At 37.0% G+C, this 19,986-nt stretch overlaps 1 protein-coding gene across 1 annotated transcript in view; it reads right to left on the bottom strand.

The window, feature by feature from the left end:
* Positions 1-327: 327 nt before the first annotated feature.
* The window catches only part of LOC128026002 (potassium voltage-gated channel subfamily H member 5-like), a 31,305-nt gene continuing 11,646 nt past the window's right edge, over positions 328-19,986 (bottom strand). Inside the window, exons 8-11 of the mRNA XM_052612668.1 lie at positions 17,038-17,237; positions 16,695-16,947; positions 13,383-13,579; positions 328-2,327 (exon numbers count right to left, since the gene is read on the bottom strand). Coding sequence (XP_052468628.1) covers positions 1,305-2,327; positions 13,383-13,579; positions 16,695-16,947; positions 17,038-17,237 — 1,673 coding nt within the window. The 3' untranslated portion in view covers positions 328-1,304. The remainder of the gene's footprint in view (positions 2,328-13,382; positions 13,580-16,694; positions 16,948-17,037; positions 17,238-19,986) is intronic.

Here is a 19,986-nt window from a genome sequence, read left to right as displayed (position 1 = left end):
TATTTTAAAACCAAGCCAATAACAGATCTTTAGCAAGCTCAGCAAAAGAGAGACAGAGAGGAAGATAAATAGATTGTAATAACAGTATGTGTAGGGCTTGATGCCGAGCTGCACCAATACCTGAAAACTGACTTCAGCCGAGAGCTTCATCTGTCTTTCTTTTGTAGAAAACAGGATCAAACCAGCAGGACCGTAACACAGAGAGCTGCACTCTTAACCTGTGCTGCGAGATTTAACCTTGTGCTACCTGGATACAAAGAGGGAAACATTATTAAGCATATGTTTATTTAAAAATAAAGAAAAAAATCAAGGAAAATAGTTATGAAAAATTATTTAAAAAAAAATGAAATACATACATGTATATGCATACACGATCCGTCAGAACCATTTTAGTAGCATTTTATTTTACAGTCCTGTTCCTCATGTACATACTATGTACTTATTAATACATGATTATGATTACATTAATGAAGGGCATAACATCCTACACCCTCTAAAATCCTGACACATGTAAGTTAAAATGTAGACAAAAAATAATAATAAACAGACCTGTCCTACAATAACCAGTGCTGGTTTTTCTCCTTCAGTTTTATTTCAAGAGTGATGTTTAGTTCCTTTAAGGCAAAGCTCTTGAGTGCTGTTAAAGTCATTCATGCATACTTGTTTCAAACAGGACACAGTCGTCCTTCGTGATCTGTCATGCTACGTTTTGTTAAAAACCTGAATGTAAATTATGGTGATAAAGACAATCAACAGTCTCTTTCATTTAAACATTGAAAATAAGCATTCTGTGAGAATAAATACATCTGCATGCAGTCAACTGCATAATATACAAGCATTTAAATATAATTTCAATTGTACAGACGTCATCAGGGTTGTACATTTTTGGCAAGCCAGAACCCAGCTGGACATGCATTTTATATACAAACTTATGCTGAAAAGGGGGGAAAAAATGGCGGGGGAAATAGTTCCATTATCAGTGTGCAAAGTAAGTGCTGATTGAACATTATAGCACTAAACAAAAATCCTCTTATTTTTGTATTCATCAGTACATGCCACTGTTCTCTGATCGGGTTAGAGTTCCTAGCAGTTATTTAGATCCAGAAACCAACTCCTGTTCCCATACAGATGTTCAGGTGTCAGCCTTATCCTCAGTAAACAGAAGCTAGAAACCAACCCAAGCTCCTACTTTGGGCGTTCCTGTGTAAGCTGCAGGTACAGCTGCCAAATTTGAATGCACCAAAACACCAGTGATGCTACAAATGCTTCATCTCAAATGCTTACTGAATGCAAAGTCTGTTTTCTTATGGCAAAACCTCTTCATTTTCAGAGTCTTGAGTACTGAGTGTGGACACTGGGATGCTGCTCTGTGCTTTGAGTTTGGGTCTGTGTGTTTTTGGGGTTGGATCTTCACTAGATGTGGGCTTTGAACTCTCTAAAAGCAGCCTGAGAATTTGTCCAAGCCGTTCTTCTAAAGCTTCCATCCTTCCATTCAGGGCTTGGATCTCTGTCCGCAGCTCCAGCCTTGCCTCCTGCAGCGCAGCCTGGAATGAGCTCTCACTGCTGGGGTAAAAATCCCGGGCTGATCCTTCTCCTCCACTGACTCCAGGAACTGGGCTCTGGGGTTCTGAAACCCTATCCAGTCTCTGGTCACTGTATGTCAAGCCACTATCCAAAGAGTCTGTTTTGCGGAGTGAATTCTTCCTGGATGCTCCAACCTCCTCAACACTTTCTATCTGAACTTTGATTTCTGGTGAAATGCGCTCCATGGACACGGACTTAGCTGCATTGTTCAATCCCTCTTTCCTCTCCTCCTCTGGAGGTGAACCTGGGGCAGCCATATTGTTTTTCAGTCTCATCCAGCCACGGGCGGTTGCTGCAGGTTTGGTCCGTGCTGTGTTAGTCACTTTGAGTCGGTTTGCGACTTGGTCACTGCTGGCCACAGCAGGTTTGAGTTCCATGAAGTCGCGGTTGTTCTGCTTAATTGAGTCGGCCGCTTTAGGGTAAGCCAGGCAGTTCTGGATGGGTGTGATCTGGGAGATGGTGACCACGCTGCTGGTGGACCCATTCTGAACCGCATGCAGAGATTTCTGCATGAGGGAGGTGTGAGGTTTCGGAATGCGTGTGGACTGCTGTAGATGCTGCTGTTTCTTCTCTAGATCAAGCTGGGCTGAAGCGCCCTGGTTACGGAGCTCTTTCTGCTGTTTAAACTTCTGGAAAAGTTTTCGGACCGGGTGGTCTACAGGAATAGTGAGTGGGACCTCATTCTTTGAGCGCTGCCTCTCTTCTTCTTCCTTCTTCACGTCACTGATTTTACGGAATATAAACTGGATATGGAGAGAAGAAACACCATCAGTTAGATAGGGAAGGGCATCTAGAAGAATTCCGGTAACAAAACTTTCACTTAGCTAAACATAATTTTTGTGTAATTTGACCCAATTCCTTGTTTTAATGACTTTTTATGCATGTTGAGTTGGTAAAATTGCTTTCTCTATTATTTAAAAATCATAATCACAAAAATGGTATTAGAAAAGATAAAATGTCTGAACATTCAACCTAAAATAGTAACATGAATATCAAAAAAGAAGTGCATACCCCAGTATAAAAATTAAACATTTAACCTTTAATAATAGGAATTTCAGCATAAGGGTATTACTGAATGTGTGCTGTGTTGGGAAAGATAGATTTCAATTATACATGTTTCTTCTTTGTCACACTAAAGCTTGTTTTTTCCATTTTTTGTCTTCCCATAGTCTGCCCACAGACTAACTCTGTGTACTGTATATAAAAGATACATTCATTTTCATAAATACAAAATATAATTCTAAATATTATTTTATACATTTATAAATTGCATATAGAATATTTAAATAGTTATTCATTACAATTATTTATTAATTTATATTAATTTATTTTTTAAAAAAATAAATACATATAAAATGTATTATACACAATATAAATATTAATGTACTCTGAATATAAAATGTATATAATTAAGAAATATGTTTTATTTATTTGTATTTTGGATTTTGTTCTTGGCTTTAGAAGATTCTTCTCTATTAAAGAATTTCATATTCTCACTGGACAGTTTGTGGCTGGCCTCTGTCTTTACTTTTTTCTCTCCGTCTTTCTTCTATCTAACCCCCATCACTCCTTGTGCTGTGACAAGAGCCCTCAGAGAAAGGTTCAAATTAAAGCAGAACTTCTGATGTTATTAATGGACATAACCCGAGCAATTAGTGTATGAAGAGCATGGGAGTGATTAGGAGATAGAGGCTCTACTCAGCTAAACCTCAAAAACATGAACACAATTAACATTAAGGCCCAAAAGTAAACGCAACCAATAGAAGTGGAAAAGATTTATAGCATATTCTTTAATTCTCACTAAGAAAATGGAAATGACTGCTGCAAAAATACACATTAAGACATTGTTATCGTGTACCCTTTTGCAGAAAGGGCAGAATGCTAATTTAGAATATGCATATTCAGATTTGTGAAATGCATATGGTAATATCAGAGAAATTAACTTTGCCAGAAGGCATGTTGTATAAACAATTACTGTATAAAGAGGTGCAGGACAGAAATATCTACATGAAAATCTATAAATGCTGTCATATCAGAAGAAAAAGGCAGAAGAAGAGGCCTTTATAAACTCCAACCTCAGTCTGGGTCAGATCCACTCTCACATTCTTTCAAGATCTTAAGCAATGATACAGTTTTATAATGGACTGCCTCACATTCACCTCAGTGGACTTTAGCATCTCACTGTGTCTAAACAATCGACAGCAGTGGATGACCTGACTGTCCTTCCCTGAATGGAGTATCACACACAATGCACAGCACAGCAATACCCATCACAATTTCATGGTTTTTCTCAGAGTATTAAAGCACTCTTACAACATAATTTCCATATTTGAATAGCTATTTTAAGATTCTACTTCTGATCTCGGAGCAAAAAAGTGAAGGATTAGTGCATTAGTGTGTGTTCACCTGTAACTGTCAACAAGAATAAGAGAATGAGAGAAGAAAAAAGCTGTCACAAAGACACATGTGAGTGCTGAGGTCAGTGGAGTAATTACAATACTCTATAGCAACCATAAGATAGATATCATATATCCATTAAACCAATAGCTATCAGATACTCTGTAAACATGTTTAAAACCCATCTTAAGGAATATTTGTTCGATGAGGCCTTTGCCGCTATGCAAGGACTACTGGCTTGGATTACATGCATTTATATTAGTTTATTTTAATTTCATTTTTCTCTTGCTTTATTGTATTATATTTTTCTTTGTATTTTATTGTGTTTTATCTAATTTCTTTGAAATTCTACAGTACTTTTATGTTTTTTAAGGTGCTTTATAAATAAATTTCGATTTGATTACTCCAGTCACTGATTTAGTTTTTAACCCCTTACTAGTAACCCCCCTTTTTTGGCATGGAGACCAAAATTACATACCCAAAATAAAAAGGTTTCTGCTCATGATTCTTTCTGACTAGATACATAATCAACCTTTGCTCACAAAGCTGACACTTTAAAGTTTACTGTTCAGGAATCAGAATCACTCAGACTGTTATGATAATAGAGATATATAAGCTCAAACATAAAAACAAAAATAAAAATATTAAAAACATATGTTTTAAATGTATTTAAAAAAATGTTGATGTAGGAAATGAGTTTGAAAACACAGTGTAGCTAAGGCCACAAGTCTTCCAAGACTTCATAAAAAATTTCATAATCGAATCTGTAAAACTGTGAATTTTATGAAATATTTTCTAAGGCCATGTCATGTGTGTTTTTAGAGAAGGCTAATCAGATTGATTTATGGCCCTTGTCATCTCTGTAAGATCTCACATGTAAACATGTGTATGTTTCACTGTTAAAAACTGCCCGAATCATGATTGTATTGTTCTCACCAAACGGTTCTTTCACACCTCCGCCAAGTATGACACATTATCCGCATTATTCTTTTATCATTATTCTTTTGTTTTAATTCCACCTTTATTAGCCTTGACTGTGGTTTTTCAGGCTTTACAAAGCAACAAAGCAGCGATCTCACTTCAGTCTCTCTTTGCATTTAGCCCTTATTTATCAAAAGTCTTACTATAAAAATACAACAAAACATTTTCTTACGACCTTACGTGAATTATTGAGACAAAAATGCATTGTGAAGAAGAAAAGCACCTGCTATTAGTAGCATTGGTGCTAACGTTAGCATCAAGCTACATCTGACAATTTATGAAATTATTAGTACACTTTTACTCAAAACTCACTTTAAACCCCGATCGAGTGTTTATAATAACTTCCTTTAGCGATCAGGGGTGGAATTTGGTCGTTTACTGTTGTAAAAATATATTATTTGTAGCCTTTTTCATCGCTGCACAAGTTAGCATTTCCGATGTACATTTTCGATTTTTTTTATAAAAACGCCCCAGATCTCAAGAAATTCTCATACCAAGCTTTACTATCGTAATCGCGGGTTTATTATTCGGATATTTTGTGTGTACAGAGGTGTTTCAGTGTTGTTTTGGCCAGATAACTACCAGGAAGTGTGCAGGAAGCATGTGACACGATGGGGCGGTGTCCAGATATGAAACTCTAGATTGACGTTTGAAAGACCCAATCAGAGTCTGAGTCACACACCGCACGAGCTGTGACTACTGCACGCACACAGAGATCGCTGGGAGAGGCTATTTATCATCTGATCGCGTAAATCCGTGGAAAATGAATAGAAATGACGATTCTGTCTGAAGAAATATGAAGTAAACATCAGTAAATATATCCATATATCTCCGCAGATATGCATCTTTTGTCTATAAATCCTTATTGACGCTGTTCAGTGAGTCTATGTGAACACAAATAAACCGCTCTTGACGTGACTGAAAATGAGTGAGTTGTGAATTTCTATTCAAAATGTGGCATAATACGGATTTATTATTTTGCACTCCTGACATAAATCACTAAATATCTGTCACTGCAACAATGTTTTATCAAAATATTGGTCAAATATCGAATCTTGAGTCTTTAAACTTTCCATTGATGCACAGTTTGTCCAGATGAAGTAAGACAGTGATGTTTAATGTGCTGTAAAAGTGAAACAATAATAAACTGGGGCCGTCAGCGATGTTTGCACGCAAACATTTCTTATTATTATGCTGAAAACCTTTTTTCCCCAACTTAATACTTGTTTTTTGTTTTTGTTTTTGTCAACAAAAAATGCACTACCATTCAAAAGTTGTTACTGATTTATTTAAAAGTAATGATGATATTTTTCTTAGGCAAATAATAAAATTTTATTGTTTAATTCTAAACCATTTTAAAAAAAGTGTTTTAAATTGTTTAAAGGGGGGGTGAAATGCTATTTCATGCATACTGAGTTTTTTAAACTGTTAAAGAGTTGGATTCCCATGCTAAACATGGACAAAGTTTCAAAAATTAAGTTGTACGTTTGAAGGAGTATTTCTGTTTTAAAAATACTCCTTTCGGTTTGCCACAAGTCTCTGAAAGTTTTTTTCGAGTATGGCTCTGTGTGACGTTAGATGGAGCGGAATTTCCTTATATGGGTCCTAGGGCACGTCTGCCGGAAGAGCGCACTCTCTTTACTAGAGAAGAAGAAGAGCGCACGCTCCCGTATAGCAGAGCACTGAGAGCACAACAGACTTCACTGATCAGAGCGAGAGCGTTGCGAAATGTCACAAAAGACGTGTGTTTTTGGTTGCCAGGGCAAGACAACCCTGCACAGATTACCAAAGAAAAAACAGCATTAAGAGACCAGTGGATGGAGTTTATTTTTACAGAGCATCAACGGAGTTGTGCAAGTGTTTGTGTTTGTTCCCTGCATTTCGAAGATGCTTGTTTTACAAACAAGGCCCAGTTTGACGCCGGATTTGCACATCGTTTATTTTTTAAGGATAATGCAATCCCAACGAAAAAGGGTCACGATCGTGTGTTGGGACCGCAGGCGGTGAGTAAAACTGCTTAAAATATCTCTGCCTCCTTGTTAGTGCGTCCGCCTCCCATGCCGGAGACGCAGGTTCGAGCCCCGCTCGGAGCGAGTCGTTGCTGCTGCTGCTCTCGTTCAGTTTCAGCCTCGGGATCTGATTCTGCATCATAAATAAACGGCTGAATCTGACTGTTAGCCATGGTTTGTTTTGGATGATGGTTTTCCCCTCACGATAATGTCACAGCTTCCAAACGCTCTCAGCGCAAAAGCCTACTGGCGCTCGTGATTCTTTAGCTCCGCCCACACGTCACATCTCCAGCCGGTCGTGTTTTTCCGGGAAAAATCGGTACAGACTATCTTTCTCTTATGAATATAATAAAACTAAAGACTTTTTGGAGTTATGAAGGATGCAGTACTAATCTATAGGTACTCAAGATTAACAGGATATTGAGTGAAAACGAGCATTTCACCACCCCTTTAAGAGAAAGTATGCTTATAATGTTACAAATTATTTCCATTTCAAATAAATGCTTTTGAGCTTTCTATTCCTAATCCTAAATAAAAAGTTTTATATACATATACATACATATATATATATATATATATATATATATATATATATATATATATATATATATATAATTGTTTATACTAATATATTAAGCGGCAAAAGCTGTTTTCAACAGGTTTTGATAAGAACCATTATTGATATTTAAAAACCAATAATTACTGAGCACCAACTAAACATTAGATTGATTTCTAAAGGATCATGTGACTGACAACTGAAGTAATAGCTGCTGAAAACTGCACATAGCTGGCACAGAAACCTGTTAGCAAAAGCATTGCATAACACATCTTGGACACACGCACACACGCGCACACAAACTGCCATCCCACAGTGGGGAAGCGTCTTCTCTCTGACGAGAGGTAATTGGCTCAAAATGTGTCCACAACATTTACTGCTGAGAATCACTGACAAATGCTTCAGACCCTCTTGCTTTCACATTACAGTTAACAGGAAACCAGGTGTGCTCACACACACATAACTCCTCATTATATACTAATAGACAGTGTGACCCCATATTAAAATGTAAGAATCCCCACACGGGTGGAGAAATAAATTTAATTCCCTGACATTACGGCAGCGAAAATATCAAACACACATGCTTTCAGATTTACAGCTGCCACATTCATGCATTATTGCCAGCAAGTGAAAAAAGCAGGCCTGCTCCACTCCTCCATCAATCTCTCACTCTCTAGAATGTTCTGGAAGCACTTGAGAGAGAAGCCATTATTCCAAAGAAGAAATCTGCAGGGGAGTCTCACCTTTTTGCCTGAGGACCTGTGTGTGTGTGTGTGTGTGTGTCTGTAGGGAGGTCGCTGTGTGTATCCATGATTAGATAGGACTGATTTTTTTTTCTTGGTAACAGCTCTTGGGGACAATCTGCCTGAGGGGAGTGAATTGGAGCATTTCATCTTTATCCATTTGTTTTGTGTGTGTGTGTAACTTCTCTATCTGTTTTCCATATATTTATCATATAAAGTGTCTGAAATTGTATTTGTGTATCTCAGTTCTCTCCAGAGCCCTGACACTACAGAGAATAAACTTGAAAACACTGCTAATTAGACCACTAAACAGACCAAATGGAGACCAAGACAGGACTGAGAGGGAAAACACATGAGGGAGTGAAAGAGAAAGAGAGTGTGTCATGGGGGGAATTCACTTAAAATGAATGCCACCAGTTGCTAGCATTGTTTGTGTTCATGTGCTGTCCATGTTAAGTGCCTGATTCAGGTAATGGTGCAGTTGTTAAAAAAATTATATTAGATTTGCATTTAGCATTAAAAGGAGGCTTGTCTGTTCTAAAATGAAAGACAATGATGTGATCGTGCCTTAAACATAATTTCTTAATTGTTCTTTTTTGTTCTTGGTGAGTATTTCTATTTCTACTGAATGGATCCTTTCAGTGACATGAGAAAAAGCACTAACTGCACTATTCTTTACATAGAAATGTAATAATAAACAAATACTTGTAATAAATCCAATGCATGTTGTGATCAAGATCACAAAAGTGCTCAGGAGGAATATCAGAAGTTCATGGACGTGCACGGATGCTGCGTTGAGGGAACACTGCCCCTCTCTTTTTCACTTTAAATATATTTTCTCATCTCTTTCTTTCAGCCCTACCCTGGTGCCATCACTGTACCGTAACCAAACCCCACTCCTCTCTCTCACACACTGAGTCAGTCTCAGCGGGTGATTGGGTGACACATAGGGCTGTTTAGGCAATCTAGCCTGTCACCTGCAGTCACACATGCATCTAATGCAGCCATGCACTGAAAGAGTTCTAATTCAGTCACACAAAGAGAGAGGAGCTATGAGATTCAATCTTCTGTTCAATTTACTGCTTAAAGAAAATAATTCTAAATCTGTCTGAATCGCTTTGTTTGAGAAAACATCTGATTCCCAGTGGAATTAATACACTCTTTATTTAAATCTGCAGTTACTACATATTGCAGAGTATCTGCTGGGATGCCACAGTTACTCTACAATAAGTTGACATTTTGTTTCTACATCATCTATACTAGAAGGGCAGAAATGTTGTTTTTGAATTCATGAGAATTATTTTTTTTCCCCCATTAACTGGCCTAACTGTTATTATGAAGGTTCAAATCTCACTGACGGATAAAAGTGTCTGCCGAATGCATAAATGTAAATGAAGGTACCAATCTGACTCATGAATCCACTCTTCAAAATCTATCTGAAATAGTAAACCATCCAGGGACGTTTGTCATACTCTTTTAAACATTTTGGGACACACTTATTCTAATGTCACAAACTATTTCAGATGTATAGTATGAAAATTGGGATGCTGATCCTATTTCACTATATCCCTTTAATTTACTGTCCTCTATTTAATATTAATACAGTAGTGAAAAGAAGAACACTCAAAAATGATCAAAAATATCTTTAGACTGTTTAAAACAGTGCTGCTGTGAATTTTTGTTGTGCCTCAGCAGTGATGTAAGACTCTTTGACAGGGTAAAAGCAGGCAGGGAACAATCAGGGTGGAAAAAGGGAATAACATTAAGAAAAGAGGAAGAGAGGGAGACGGAAAGTGAAACACAGGGGTAGTATGTATGAGAGGAGCTTTGTGCTTTGATTTATTGATATCTGACCATTAACCTAGAAACACTGCTGCTTGTTGGTCTGAATGTGTGTGGTTTTGTGGCCATGTGTGAGAGAATGAGTGTGTGTCTGTGTGTGTGTGTGTGTGTGTGGTTAAGTAATTGTTTAGAAGAGAGCAAGAGAGAGAAAATGTGGAGGGAAGGAGCAAACAAATCTAATGTAAGGCTAGTGATAAAGGAAACAAGTACATATGAAGTGTTTAATAATAAGAAGGCAACTAGAAATATGACAGTTGAATAGTGGAGGGGAGAGGACTGAACACGAGCGTAGAAAGAGGAAAGCTGAAAGCAAAAGAAAGCTTCAGACAAAACTAAAAACAGTAAAAGTCTGAGTTTTCTGAAGACATACAGCATGGAACTTCCTCCACTGCACATCTCTCAAATAACTTAAAATGGCTTGTGAACTGCTTTTGATGCTAACCTTTTTTACCCCCCCCCCCCCCAGTAAATTGACCCTAATTATACCCTCTTATATCTTCAGAAATTAAGCAAGTGACTATCTTCATGAATGAATCACTCAATCATCTACTCCCTCGATTCATTCAAACTGCTAATTCTTTCAGAAATGAATCAAGTAACTGCCTGCGTCCCAATTTTCATACTATACATCTTAAATAGTATGTGATATCCAAAGCATAGTACAGTATGTTGAAAGAGTTGATTTTGAAGAGTGGATCCGGGTACACTCTAATGGCTAATATTGCCCACAATAAATTGCACCTTGGCAAAGGTTTCAGTTCAGAACTACAAACACAAATAAAAAGCTAAAGTGAAAAACTACAAACCAGGGGCGTAGCCAAGATTTTATTTTTGGGGGGTCCCATCTTAAAATGAGGGGGCAACTCATTATATACATACACATATTATATATATGTATTCACATACATATATATCTCTTAACACCTATAAATAAAAACACCTTAACACCTGTAACACATTTAAAACAGCATATTTACTTCACCATTTCAGCAGAACAGTCATAACAGCCCACAACAAAGCTTGGTAATTATTACCTTTTACATGAGTCTAACGGTACGTCATAGAATCTACGAGGGCAAATATTAAATTATGTGATCATACTCAGTCCAGAAAATCCACCAATTTACATTCGAAAAACAGAAGAATATATACTGCATAAGCAAATATATATACAGCATAAAATCAGAGCATTTTTACTTCACTGTTTCAGCAGCATAACAGCATGCTAAGCTGCTATAATTCAAACCATGGGATTACCTTTTACATGACAAGGCGGATCTACAGGGGCGATTATTATTGAACAGCAGAGCTTTTTTGAAAAAGTGTAATATTGTACTTTGCATGACAGCTACCATTGTCACCTAATATTAATGAACTCTCAAGCGAAAATGACGGCGTCAGTTATGCACAACACATGACACAGGCTAATCAAATCAAGTTTGAAAACAGTCGCATTTTACTGTGCAGCATTTCGATTGGTCAGTCTATCAATCAGACTGACAAATCAACATTTTCTTATTTTACCTATGTTATTTTAAGCAATCGGAAATCTGAGGGGGCCGGACATGTAAATGAGGGGGCCAAGGCCCACCCAGGCCCCCTCGTGGCTACGCCACTGCTACAAACATGGCGGATGTGCATGAATCAACAGGTTAAGATAAAGGAGTTTGAGTTTCTACTTAACATTTAACCTGGTAAAAAAATATTGAATCTTATCTGTGTTATATTTCATCGCAACAACAATGTGAATTTTAATAATATCCGTTTGTCCATTAACTTTTAAATGTATCATTATGAGATACAATTGTATGAAGTGATAGTATGTCCCAAAGCTTGCCTACTCTTCTACTACACTCTCAGAAGTGTGTACTTTTTCACCAAAAGAGTACATACTTTTAGGGCGCAGTACAAATATGCACATTGGAACGCAGCAACTGTCTTTATGAATGAGTCACTAAATCCTTGAATCACTCAATTCATTAAAAAATATGGATTTATTAGTAGTGAATCACTGCTGCGAGTCAGAAAGGCACAACAGTTCTGAAACTATTTTCAATTGTGAAACAAACAATATTGTGTCTAAAATGTAGCTTGTTTATTGAACTGTTGTAAAAATCAATATCACATTTGTAGTCATGCAGATATTAGGGAAAACTGAACTAGCAAAGCCTCTAAAATGTTCTCTTCTTGAGAGCACTTTTTGCTTCCTTTCCCCTCCAAACTCCTGAATGTTTTAGTATTCCATGACTTATTGGTGTACCCATATTTTCAAAGTATTGAAACAGAAGCCTAGACACCCATAAAACAAAGAAAATCAAAAGCCAAAAAGTCAAAGTTGGGTGAACATAGCTTTGAAAAAGCTTCATGTTGAAGATGAGCTCCTGTGCTTCAAATGACGATTCATTTTGAAAGCAAAAACACAACTTCAAAGTCCACAACCCCAATCTTAGCATGTCTCTTAAAGCAGGGGTGTCCAAACCTGGACCTGGAGGGCTGGTGTCCTGAAGAGTTAAGCTCCAATTTATCCTCAACATACCTGCCAGGAAGTTTCGAGTTTGGACACCCCTGTTTTAAAGGAATACTTTGTCCAAAACTTACAACTCACCCTCAAGTCGTTACAAACCCAGAAGACTTATCTTCAAAACACAAATTATGTTTTTTTTTTTTGTTTTTTTTTTACAAAACCTGAGTAAAAAACCTGATAACCTTTCAGACCTTTTTTGGATCTCTTAAGTTTTGGTTACCTGAAGGGACAGAAACATTACAGATTTCATGAAAAATATCTTAATTTGTGTTGTGAAGATTAACCAGTTTATATCTTATGGGTTTGGAACATTTTATGGGTGAGTAAATAACCATTTTCATTTCTGGGTGAACTGTCCCTTTAAAACATCCAACATATCTGCATAATTCTAATCATCACAATTCCTCTCTGGATAATTCAGGCCTCTAAACCCTCTTGCTGATTTAATTATTATCGCAGAGTATCTTAAAAGAACATAATAATAAAGGTGTCAAATCATCAACTATTAAATCCATGTAACATTGTAATACATGACAAGACAGGACTCAGAAATGGAAAGGGCAAAAAATAAAAGAGCCTGCAAACTAACCTGAGAAAACATGAGATTTCAGCACAAAATAAAAAAATAGGAAGAGTCATTTAACCCAATAAAGATGAACTCAGACAAAGGAAACACTGACAACCCTAGCAAACACAATGAGAGAGATACATAACACACAAGAGGTGTGCTGGCTAATGTGTCTCACCCTTTTGCGTAGGTTGCAGGTGAGAATGAGGTTTCGGGAGAAAGAGTTGGCAAACGCTGTGTAGAAGTCCAACACTTTCAGCAAGGCTTCTCTCTTTATGATGTGAAGATCACAGTACGTTAATGCCCGAACATTAGCGCATGAGTGGGCTAAAGTTGTCTCCTTCCAAAACACATCACCAAACACGTCCCCTTTACCTGAGAGAGAAAGAACAAGAAGATTAGAATGATATTTAACAGAGCAGAGCGTTAGTGTGAGACTAGATTGCTTTAATGGGTGTCAATCAAATGCATAATTTCACAGCAGGGTTGAGCAGAAGAATGATCAAATCTGACATTTCAATTAATATTCTCTTTATAGAGCCAGAGCATGGCACTGGCTTGAACAGGAGAATAACTTAACTATATTGGAAAAAGTTTAAAAAAATGGGTAACTGACCTTAAAATTTTGTAATCAATTACTCTCGTCATTCTGAACTCATATGACTTTATTCAGTGTAATACAAAAGATGTTCTGCAAAACATCTTTTATGTTCCAAATGAGAAAGGAAATCACATGAGTTTAGAACAGCATGAGGGTGAGTAAATGACAGAATTTTCATTTTCTGGTGAACAGAATGGAATCACTGACAGATCTTTTGTGTCTTACACTCAAATCTGATTATCAAAAAGAAAAGAAAAATGTTAGGCAGAGTCTTGGTTCAATTTAATAGTTGATGAACTGTCAACAATGAGATAATTTTTTGTAAAAAAGATAGGATGAATTTTCATCTTATCCCAACTTCACATTTCAAGGCCAAAAGGAAACCAAAACTATTCACGAATGCAATAAATGTGAAGCACACAACACTCTTAAAGCTCAAGGATCTTCTTTTAATTATCTCATTTTCAGAACTGACAGAAAGCTTTAGTGAATGAGGGCAAGAAACAGTAAGAAAGCAGGATAATTGCTGCATTAGATCAATGTGGCATTATCAGAGAAGAGTGTAGTTGTCGCTACTTGTTTAAGATGCTGAAGATCAATGGCACACTGATCTCTACGATCACTTTCTGCAGATCCTTGGCGCCAGGAACCTAAAATAGACGTGCAACCTTCAAGTCCCAACCCTGCACTAATTCCATAGGTCATAGAGGTGCTGAACATACATTTACTACAAGAAAAACAGACATACACCTGGACAGACCAAAAACCTTATTTGGTTGGGTTAAAAAATTAAATTACTTGTTTTGATACTAATATTTTTAATGTTGATCTCAGATTAATCTCTACACAGAGATCGTCTGTCACAGGTGTTTGTCCTGCCAATTAAAGATTTATTACAACCAAAACACATTTAATTGGCTGCACATGCCAGACCACACCAATTAAACCACAATTAGCAGCTGCTAGGAGTGAATGCACAAATGCGCTCTAATTAACCTTTCAATGCAAAACTGAAAATTTCTCTTTTCCTGAAAATCATTGTTCTGGAATCATATTGTTATAAAAAAGCAGACCACTTTTGTGTCAACTCTAATAATAGGTCGTAGAGTGCAAGCACAAGAGCTGTTGAGATGCATTCGGTAGAAATCATTATAAAAAAAAAACATAACCTCTATACAACTTAATACCTATTCCAAAACGATTTTCAATCTTCATGTAAACAATATTCTGGTAATAAAGGAGTGATTCACACAGTGTTTATTTTGATTCGAACATACTGTGTGCAGCAGATATAGCCTGCAGGGACTTTGTCAAGGGCTCTACTGAGAGTTTGAAGATGTGTATGTAGTACAGCGAAGAGACTGTGGGGATTTACAGTTTATCTCAGACAGAAGAGCAAAGCCACCAAACATGGCCTCCAAGGAGTTATGCGTCTCCATGGCACTCTGTCTCCGTGGGGACAGTTGAACCCACAACTTTAGGATCCATAATGTAATATTTTATCATTCTTTTATAGTGGGTGTAGAGTATAGGTAGAAATTGCAAAAATGCACCAGAAAATGAGGCTCTGAAACCAGAAGTCCACCAAAAATTAAAAGTGTGTCATCTACTCCCCATCATGTCAATCCAAACCTGTATGGTTTAGTTTCTACTGGACAACACAGAAGGTGATATTTTGAACAACAATGAAGATTTTTTCAGAGTCAGCGGGATCCAAAACAACATTTAGACCCAACAAAATTTCACTTTATAGGCAAAAAACACAGACTATTCAAAATATCTTCTTTTGTTTTCAACAGAACAAAGAGATTGAGACAGGTTTGGAACGGCATGATGGTGAGTAAATAATGCCAGGACCTTCCTTTTGGGTGAACAATCCATTATAGACTCCTGGGAATGTTTTTCCTTCATTTACACACATTTACAACAGTTCTGCTGAAGATAGTCCAGTGAAAAATGTTTTGGGTAAATGTGAGCCATATGGATAAACGTGATTAATGACTTCATTTTTTTTTCATTCGTCTCCTGCAGAGCTCTACACCTCAGTAACTCAGCTCTCCAGGAGATCATCTTCCTCTGCCCAGACACCCACCACCCTCCTGGGCACAGAGAGACACTTTGGGTCCAAGTGTCCTGCTGAGGCCTCAACTTATTGGCCATTAGAGATTCATGATTAATGGTGCTGTGTGGATCCGTTGCTATGACGGCTCAAGTGGGAATGATCATCTAAATGTGATTTCTGTGAAGCAGCTGACTGAAATTTGAAAATGAGACAGTGTTTGTAGTGGAAGTCAGTCTGATGACAAATTAATGATGTCAAAAAGACAACTTTAAAGAAATGTCTATTTATTTAATCTATGAGAAGCATATGCTGGTTTTGTTCGGATGTGCCACAAATCTATTACTGCTTTTTTAAAATGTTTTCATCCCGATGGCAACCAAAATGCAAGAGATGGGATTTTTTTGCCCATCATTTTCTCACACCACATATGACCTAAACATATCAGATGTTGCTGTACGAAACAAGCTAAAAGTCCAGCTCAAAAATGTAAAATTAGAGTATACTGTTAGTCAGCCTGGTCTACACACTTGATCTACACAAGTTGAAACCGATGCAGATGGCAGCACAGGATCGAGTCATGCAAACATCTGTGTTGCAAACCCATCCATAGTGCTGTTGTTGTTTTTTGCAAGATATTTCTGGAAAACAAATCTAATCTGACCAGTTGCATTATACAGTGTGGTGTCAGTAATTTAGATCAGATTCCAATTAGATACACAAATAATCGGGAATTGGACTGACAGTGTGAACGAAGCTGAAGTTCATAGAATGTATTAATTAGTGCTTTTAAAAACTTTTAAACTTTAAAACTCATTTTTTAAACTAACCCAATATAGCGATGACCTCGTCATCCTGGATGACCTCCAGTGACCCTGACACCATGAAGCAGAGCAGGTCCACGCTTTCACCCGCATGGAAGATGAGGTCCCCGGGGGCGGAGTGTATCATCTGGAACTCCACGGCCAATGAGCGCAAGCATCCGTCACTGGCCAATCGGAATGCTGGGTGCTCGTTGAACACCTCCCTGTTCAGGTGCACGCAGATGTCTGCCCGCATGTCCTTGGGGCAGATGGAGAGCACCTGTGCACAGATGAATTTCCAATTCAGTATTTTCCACGGATAATATCAAAAACCAAAGTCATGAAACCATCCCATCTGTTTCAGTCTCACCTTCTCTGTGTCGATGCCTTTAGACATGGACCACGTGGAGACGATGTAGTCCATCACTCTCTCACTGAGGCCTTTGGGCACCTGGTAGAGCTTGAGGAAATCCCGCACGTTATTCAGCATTTCGTGGTAACGGTTGGTGTTTGCATACATCTGCTGGAAAATGGTTGTCACATTACCGAAGATAGTGGCGTAAAGGAGAGCTTTAGGACATGAGGAGAGAAAGAAATTGTCATGTCAGACAGATTTGAAATAAGAAAAACTAACTCTGGTTCATTTGTAACAATATTACACAATAGTGTTCACTTTTGAGGGTCTGAATATGTGGTTGACTTAAGTACTTAAAAGTAAATGATTAATTAATTACAAAAATAAAACAATTGTATTCATTTATTTTTTAATTACCAAATATAGCTTAGAACAAAGTAGATGTGTGGACAAAGAAAATATTAATATAATATAATTTTAAACAAACAACATATTCTGTATCAATTGTAATACATAATTTCATAATATACACTTTCACAAAGCTAGATCTTGATTTAAATAATTTCTTTTATTTTCTAAAATGTATATTTCCAAATGTCACTTTTATATGACATTTCTATTTTCAAACCCATATTTACCCAAAGTCACTGGATGTCATTTGGAACACTATTTTATGAACAGAAAATTATTTTAGTGCTGTTCTTGTTTTTCCATTTTTCCAGTACTTGAATATTAATTAAAACTGAATGTCTTATATACATATATATAGTACATGTACAATGTAAACTTCTGGCACTGTGTTTATTGGCTTTCTCATGAGTTACCACGGTATCTTCGCACCTCGTCTCTATGGCAACCTTTCCTGAAATAGCTTTCCAAATATTCCACTCACAACCAATAAGGGAAGAGCAGGAACAGAGAAGAAAGCAGAGGATGGAATATGATGAGATAAAATAGATGATGAAAAGCCAACGAAATGACCAAGAACTTGTACAGTAAGAAAAATGATTTTGACTTCCAGAGAAAGGTAAAGAGAACCAACAGTTAAGAAAGAAAGAAAGAAAGAAAGAAAGAAAGAAAGAAATGTAAAAAGTTAAAAGAATTTAAAAGTGGTGAATAGTTTTTAATCAAATTTTCTTAATCTTAATATGCAGAAACTATACGATCTGATTACACTGAACAGTGAAAATACTGTTGCTCTGTTCATGCTGTAAAATTAATAAATGTCCACATATGATGTGTTTTAAATAGACCCACAGATCAGACTGAAAGTATCATCACATCTTCACAATTTACAAAGTAAACAATTCACTCTTAAAGTCATGACTGAATCAATGTTTTAAGAAACAAAAATGTTCTGTGCATGCATGATGTGAGCAAATCATTGATTCATTATTATGAATCAGTTCTTTGAAAAAAGTAACACTTCACACTCTCATTCGAGAAATGAAAAAAATAATAATAATAATAATAATAATATTAATTCCAATATGTCTTTAACAGCCAATATAATGTGCATTCAAATCATCACGTTAACACTGCATGTGAATTATGAATATTGGATATATTTTCCAGTCCTAACTGGCTGTGACAGTTCCTCACAGTATCAGTCAGATGGTGACTGAGAACATGTGATCATAAAATCTGCTTGTTTTGAACAGCTTGTAATAAATATGAACATTAAAAACTAATGTCATGAGGGATCTAGAGTCACCGGTTTATCTGGCATATGTGAGCAAAATACAACAATATTCCACCCTACATTTCACCTAGTGTAATTTAAGCTTTTCATACCAGTGTAACTTCAGGGCAGATATGAGAAAAGCTGTAGAGCAAATGGCACGGATGGCAAATGAGGGAGAGTCTCAGGGGCTCCTGAACAAACTACCACGCATAATGAGGCCTTCTAGGACCTCGCTTCAACAGAGACAGACACACACACAGACAAAAAGATGTTGGCAAGACAGGAATAAAGAGCTTTAGTGAAACACATAAACGAAAGAGAAAAGATCTTGACTGAAGGATCAGTAGATGAGAACAATGCGTTCAGATAATTACAGAGAATGGGACTCTGTGCTGTGTACAAGCCTCATCAAAGAGTCACCAGAACTATAATTATTCTCTTCATTAATTGTGGACTGCTGTTTTTATTGGGCGTGTGTGATCATCTCCCCTTGATCAAACCAAAGTGTTCTGAAGACAACATCATAAGTAAATCAACAGCCTTGTTAAGGGCCTTAGGTTGAAAACAACCTAATTTCTGGCCTTACACTCTTTTACTTTGCAGTCTCAGAAATAATGGAATAAAAGCTGTCACTAGGGTGGTCCCCTTTATACCTTTAAGGTACTAATATGCACCCTTTAAAGAGAGATAAGGTACAAAGGTGCACCTTTAAAAATGGTACAACCCCAGTGACAGCTTTTGTACTTTTTTCTGAGTGTGGCCTTAATAATGTCATTAGACACACATGGGAGAAATCCCTTCTTAGTCATATGCAGGTCATACTGAAAGCTGTTTCTTGCTGTTCCTTGTAGAGCCATACGTTTCATGCATCAGCACCCACAACAGCATCAGCAGAGCTCATTTGAGCATCCTCTTAAAGTTTCATAATGACCCATTAGTCTAATAAGCATCTTCTGACTCCTCCACCCGCGTGATGTCAGGTTAAAGATTATTACAGGTCAGGGAAACCGTTGTCTGGGTCAAAAGCAAGAAAATGCCTTATGATTCACAGCTCTAATGGGGGTATTTTTACAAAAAGACAAAGTAAATTATAAGCTGGGGCAGTGATGGGAGGCAAGGCTTATCTGAGTCAACTAAAACAGGCAATACTGCAAAGTCTCTTAAGCTCACCATATATTTGATAAAAAATACAATACTATTACATTTTAAATTAAAATCTTTTTTTTAATTATTATAATATTTTTAAATGTAATTTATTACTGTGATGGCAAAACTGGATT

Source organism: Carassius gibelio, chromosome A13 (genome assembly GCF_023724105.1).
Source record: "Carassius gibelio isolate Cgi1373 ecotype wild population from Czech Republic chromosome A13, carGib1.2-hapl.c, whole genome shotgun sequence".
Classification (NCBI taxonomy): Eukaryota; Metazoa; Chordata; class Actinopteri; order Cypriniformes; family Cyprinidae; genus Carassius; species Carassius gibelio.
This window is presented reverse-complemented; position numbering and strand designations above follow the sequence as displayed.